Source organism: Zalophus californianus, chromosome 10, assembly GCF_009762305.2.
Source record: "Zalophus californianus isolate mZalCal1 chromosome 10, mZalCal1.pri.v2, whole genome shotgun sequence".
In the NCBI taxonomy this organism is placed as follows: Eukaryota; Metazoa; Chordata; class Mammalia; order Carnivora; family Otariidae; genus Zalophus; species Zalophus californianus.
The window spans coordinates 4,130,180-4,136,179 of record NC_045604.1 but is presented as its reverse complement, the minus strand read 5'-3'; the positions used below and the strand labels follow the sequence as shown (position 1 = coordinate 4,136,179).

The following is a 6,000-nucleotide window of genomic DNA, read 5'->3' as shown; positions in this document are numbered from 1 at the left end:
GCTGAGGCCTTTGGCTAAACTGAGCCAAGAGCTCCAGAATGATGCAGGGTGTGCGGCAAGCAGAGCAGAGATGAGAGAGCTGGCTTAAAAGCAGAATAAGTCACGGAGATGGAAGCACCACATAGAGGATGTCGTCAGTGATATGGTAACAGTGGTGCGTGGTGACGGACGGTGGCTGCGCTCGTGGCGAGCCCAGCATAACACAGTTATGTTGCACACCGGAAGCTAACGTGAACATCAGGTGTACAATGTACTTCAATAAAAAAAAGGTATAAAAGTGAGAAAGACAAACACCATATGATTTCACTCATATGTGGAATTTAAGAAAGAAAACAAACCAGCAAATGGGGAAAAAAGATAGAGAGGCTAACCAAGAAACAGACTCTTAACTATAGAGAAACTGGCGGTGGTTGTGGGGTGGGTGGGTGAAACAGGCGACGCGGATGAAGGAATGCACTGAGGATGAGCACTGGGTGTTGTAGGGAGGTGTTGAATCACTCTACTGTGCACTTGAAACTAATTTTACACTGTACGTTAACTGTAATTTAAGTTAAAACTTTTTTAAAAAGTTTCAAGTTCTTACAACAGAAGTCAGAGACTGGATTGCTGAGGGTACCCTGGGGCTTTAAACTGGCTTCAAGCAGGGTATCTGAAGGTCAGCCCTCTGTGCACACGGCCGCAGGGATCCATGCTTAAATCCCACTTGAAAATTGTTGCTTCCCTTGCACCACATATGAAGAACCATTTCCGTAAGGTCTTAAGCTCCTCTCCTTTGGCACCAGAGAAATGGACAGAAAGTATGACACATACCTTAGCAGGACCATGGCCCAACCTAACAAATGTTGAAATCAGCCTTTTCACCCCAGAGATTTCTCCTAATAGCCAAGCCAACTCTCTCTCTCAAAATGTTAGTCCCGGGATTAGAACATGAGCTTCCTGAGTAATGAGGTCTCTAGACACCGTGCTGTTTGGATTGCGCCCTCTGCTATTGGTCCCTTGGGAGTAGTTGGTGCTGTTTTGGGGAGAGAGACCCAGGAGTCTGGGACAAGCAATCTGCACCTTGTTAAGAAACCTCGAGCCAGAGTTATTGCTTTGTGACCCAAAGAGGAGCTTCTGTCGGAGGAGGTTGTGGGAATCTAGAGGAACTTAGTGTGACTTGTTCTGTCCCTCACTTGTAGGCGCAGGCACTGGAAGATGGGGGGATGCATTATTTCTTTCCTTTCTAGTTCCCTTTCAGTATCACATTCTGGGTGGTATCTCAAGATTAGCCAATGAAGGAGGAGTTCTATATTAAACCACAGCTCTGCTTAGTAAGATGTTAGCAACCCTCAGATAAGAAAATTCATAGACTTTTAGTAGGATAGCAATATTTTTACAGTGATCTAAACTTTTAGTAGGATAGCAATATTTTTACAGTGATCGAAACTTTTAGTAGGATAGCAATATTTTTACAGTGATCTAAACTCAAGTCACTGATGGATTTTAAATAATTTCAGGAAGGGCATTGACAAAAATCTGGGAAATGCTTTATAACTATTAGTTAAAAAAAAAAAAACAACCATATCTATTATTGCAGGCAGTCACATTCCCCGAGTGGAGGGCTATGACTCTCAGAAGAGCAGAGAAGCAGACTGCTGGTGAGTTTCACTTCCGTATCTGCTGGGATGGTGCAGGTTCACTGTAGTAGAGTTGTCATGGAGGCGGCGATGGTCTGTAGAAGGGGCGGCACGATCTCTCACAGTGAATCTTGAGATTTTTATCACCTTGGAAGTGTGGATATGTGAACTAGTGAGAGAGGAGGGACATAAGACTTGAGGGACCTTTAATTGGATCCCATTCAAAAAGCTGTTCAGAAATCTAAGCTCCGTGAGGGCAAGGACCTTTGCTTGGTTATCTTTGTGTTCCTGATACCAGCACTGCACTCACACTTCATGATGTACTCAACACATTGAACCCCCGAAGAAATGGTTTTGCTTGGATTTGAAGCAAAATTTTATTATTCACAGTGGACTTAAAGAAAAAAAATCAGAGAGCAATGAGATAAACAAGTTCTCCCTGGAGAAAAAAATGTAAGTAGAATATTCATCCAAGATTGGGTCAGGGACAGGCTTTGTTTCACTTTTTTTTTTTTTTTTGATCATTTATTTGAAAGGAAGAAAGGGTAGCAACCTCAAAGCCAAAGATATGCTGAATTTTGAGGTTGCTGTTCATCTGTACCCTCCCTACCTTTTTGTCTCTCTCCTTCTTCGCCTCCATTTCTTACACCCTAGAGGAGTAGCCCTACTCCTGCCAGTGTTTCTCATTTCCCCATCCCGCTCTGTGCCCCTTTACTGGTCTCTCTGCTGCGTCTACCCACATAATGGTGCTGGAATAGAGTTGTTTCAGGTGTTGGTGATTTAGAACTGACCAATGGTCTGGAGGAGGAAAGAAACAGAAATATTCTAGGCTATAGATGTGAGTAAAATATTTTGCCAGGACAGTGAAATTAAGTTATAAGAATAACCTGGATGAATTTCAATGTAAGGGTGCAAGTATAATGAAAACTGTGGTTTTCTAGTGACAGATTCTGAACTATCCATCATAACCGGGGAACGCAATCTGGAGGTCACTACAGGTTTTTCTTAGATATATTAGCTGGGTGGGCCACTGTGATCTAAGGGAGGAGGAAAATGTTGGGCATCTTCAAGAGCGGGATTAAAAGCAAAACTAAAAATCTTGTTCTACCAGATCCACACCTGTGTTGGAATAGTACTTATTAGCAGTACATGGATCTGGTCAGTGCACTTCAAGAAATATTTTTAAAATGACAAGTCCATATGAGCAATTGGAAGGGAAATGATGCAATTTATAAAATCAAGGCAATAAAATTCCATAATCCTGGAATGCTGGCCTGAAGGCCCCTACCCCTATCCAGTGTTGTGTTAAACTCTTCAAATACACTAAGCCCTCTAATATGGTGATTCCAAGAGGTATTACTATACTTGATTTACAAATGATTTTAAATATTATGCTTAAAATTTTGAGTGGCTACCGAAGGAATTTATGCAGGAAATCTCCACTAGCAGATCTTAAAATTTTCTATCTTAATTCCAGTAGAGTTAACATAACATACAGCATTATATTAGTTTACGGTGTGCAATATAGAGGATTCAACACTCCCATACATTACTCAGTGCTCATCACCATAAGTGTACACTTCACCCGTGCCACCCCTTCCCCCACCATCTCCCCTCTGGTAACCATCAATTTGTTCTCTATAGTAAAGAGTCTAGTTTTTTGGTTTATCTCTTTTTTTCTTTGTTCATTTATTTCTTAAATTCCACATGTAAGTGAGATTGTATGGCATTTGTCTTTCTCTGACTTATTTCGCTTAGCATTATACTCTCTAGGTCCATCCATGTTGTTGCAGATGGCAAGATTTAATTCTTTTTTATGGATGAGTAATATTCCATTGTGTATATATACCACATCTTTATCCATTCATCTATTGATGGACACTTGGGCTGCTGGCAAAATAATGCTGCAATAACCATAAGAGTGCATAAATCTTTTTGAGTCAGTGTTTTCATATTCTTTGGGTGAATCCCATAAGCAGATTTTTTTATTTTTTATTTTTTTAAAGATTTTTTTATTTATTTGAGAGAGAGAGAATGAGAGATAGAGAGTACACGAGAGGGAAGAGGGTCAGAGGGAGAAGCAGACTCCCCGCCGAGCAGGGAGCCCGAAGCGGGACTCGATCCCGGGACTCCAGGATCACGACCTGAGCCGAAGGCAGTCGCTTAACCGACTGAGCCACCCAGGCGTCCCAGCAGATTTTTTTTAAAGAATGTTATGACAACATTTAGGAGGCAGGCTTGGACTTGGACCAAGGTCAATGCAATGAGGAAGCTTGATTGGGAGACCATTGCAGTCCCTACAGAGAATGATTATTTGTGCTCAGAAGTTGGGTGTTGTTAGAAAGCACAGGGAGGAGGGGTCAGAAAGGACGGAATTTCAGGATGGACTGTTTTCCACATGGAAAAGGATGATTCTCAGCTTTCTGAATGGAGGTAATGGTTAAACATGGTGGGTTCTATCAGGAGTAGATATGGGTTTAAAGACAAGGTTAAACCTGCCACTGTATAATCTCCAATTCTGAGCTCACATGAGATGAGTTCATTTCTATCCCTCTCTCAACTTGGAATATGCAAAACTGAGGGAAAAAAATAGAACATCCGGTCCTTCTCCAGTTAGATGAATTTTATCTTCGCTCTCACACTAGGAAAACCCATTCCCTACTTGAAGGGATATCCTCAGATTTGTTCCATCCTGTTTTCTGCTAGAATTCAAGAAGATAAGCTGAATACCTGCCATGCCTTATCAAACCATTGTCCATGGCCCTAGAGAATACTTGGTGCAGGGTTTTCAGGAGAAACTTTTTGTTGAAATGCTGCCATTTCTAGTCTTTCACGATCACTGGGGAGTTTTAGGTTCTGGGCTTAGGGAAGTGAAGCCTAGGACCTAGATAGGGTTCTGGAGGAGCAGAGATCATTGCAGGATGGTGCTGGGGCATTTGGCAGTGACACTGCATTCTGACCGGTGTTGAAAGGATATCAGCCTCAGCTATATTCTGTCTTCCACCTCAGTTACTGTTCCTCACTGGACCCTTCCCAGCAAATTCAAGAGTGTTTGAGGAGGAACTGTAGTGCTGAGCTTCTTTCTTGACCTGGACTCACCTCTCTGATGTCTGGGTAATTACCTCTACTCATCTTTCCTTTACTCTGTCTCTACTTTTTCTCTCAGATCTCTCTCTGCCATCAATCTCAGGGTCCTGGGGTAACACTTCTGTAGAGCCAAAGAAGAGAGTGGGCAAAGGCGATGACAGCAGCAGATACCAATGACCCTTGAGGTCCAGGGCATTGCTCAGCCAGTGGACACACTTTTTACTGAAGGCCTTGACTTAACCTACGCTCTTTCACGGTTGGCTCAGCACACCTGTCCTTTGCCCAGACCTAGACCCCCCTCAGTGCCAATGCCAAACTCCACTGCTGTGACCGAGTTCCTCTTGGAAGGGTTCTCCACCTTTGGGCGGCAGCACAGGCTTGTCTTCTTTGCTGTCTTTCTAACTTTGTACCTGCTAACTCTCTCCGGCAATGTTGTCATCGTGACTATTATTCATCTGGACCATCACCTCCACACCCCCATGTACTTCTTCCTGAGCATGCTCTCCCTCTCTGAGACCTGCTACGCCGTGGCCATCATTCCCCATATGCTTTCCGGCCTCCTAAGCCCCCAGCAGCCCATTGCTGTCCAAGGCTGTGCCACTCAGCTCTTCTTCTATCTCACCTTCGGCATCAACAACTGCTTCCTGCTCACGGCCATGGGGTACAACCACTATGTGGCCATCTGCAACCCCCTACAGTACTCGGGAAGCATGGGTAAAGAGGCCTGTGTCCAGTGAGCATGCGGATCACTGGGAATTGGTCTGGGCATGGCCATTGTCCAGGTAACATCTGTGTTTGGCCTGCCCTTCTGTGATGCCTTTGTCATTTCTCACTTCTTCTGTGATGTGAGGCCCCTGCTGAAGCTGGCCTGTGCTGATTCCACTGTCAATGAGATCATCAGCTTTGTTGTCAGTGTCTGTGTTCTAGTTCTACCCATGGGCCTGGTCTTCATCTCCTACATCCTCATCATCTCCACCATCCTTAAGATCGCTTCAGCCGAGGGCCGGAAGAAGGCCTTTGCCACCTGCGCCTCCCACCTCACGGTGGTCATTGTCCACTATGGCTGCGCCTCCATCATCTACCTCAAACCCAAGTCCCAGAGTTCCCTGGGGCAGGACAGACTAATCTCTGTGACCTACATGGTCATCACCCCCTTGCTGAACCCTGTTGTGTACAGCCTGAGGAACAAGGATGTCAAAGATGCTCTGCACAGAGCTGTGGGGTGGAAGCTCCTTTCCTCTTAACGAGGAGAGATTATTGAAAGCCTTTTATTTGCTTTTGTAAATATATATTGGTT

The 6,000-nt window shown here is 44.1% G+C and overlaps 1 protein-coding gene across 1 annotated transcript; it reads left to right on the top strand.

The window, feature by feature from the left end:
- Window positions 1–4,876: 4,876 nt before the first annotated feature.
- LOC113932660 (olfactory receptor 10J3) lies at window positions 4,877–5,947 on the top strand. The gene is given in 1 exon segment (XM_027611949.2): window positions 4,877–5,947. A coding segment is annotated over 1 exon segment (1,071 nt).
- Window positions 5,948–6,000: the final 53 nt, after the last annotated feature.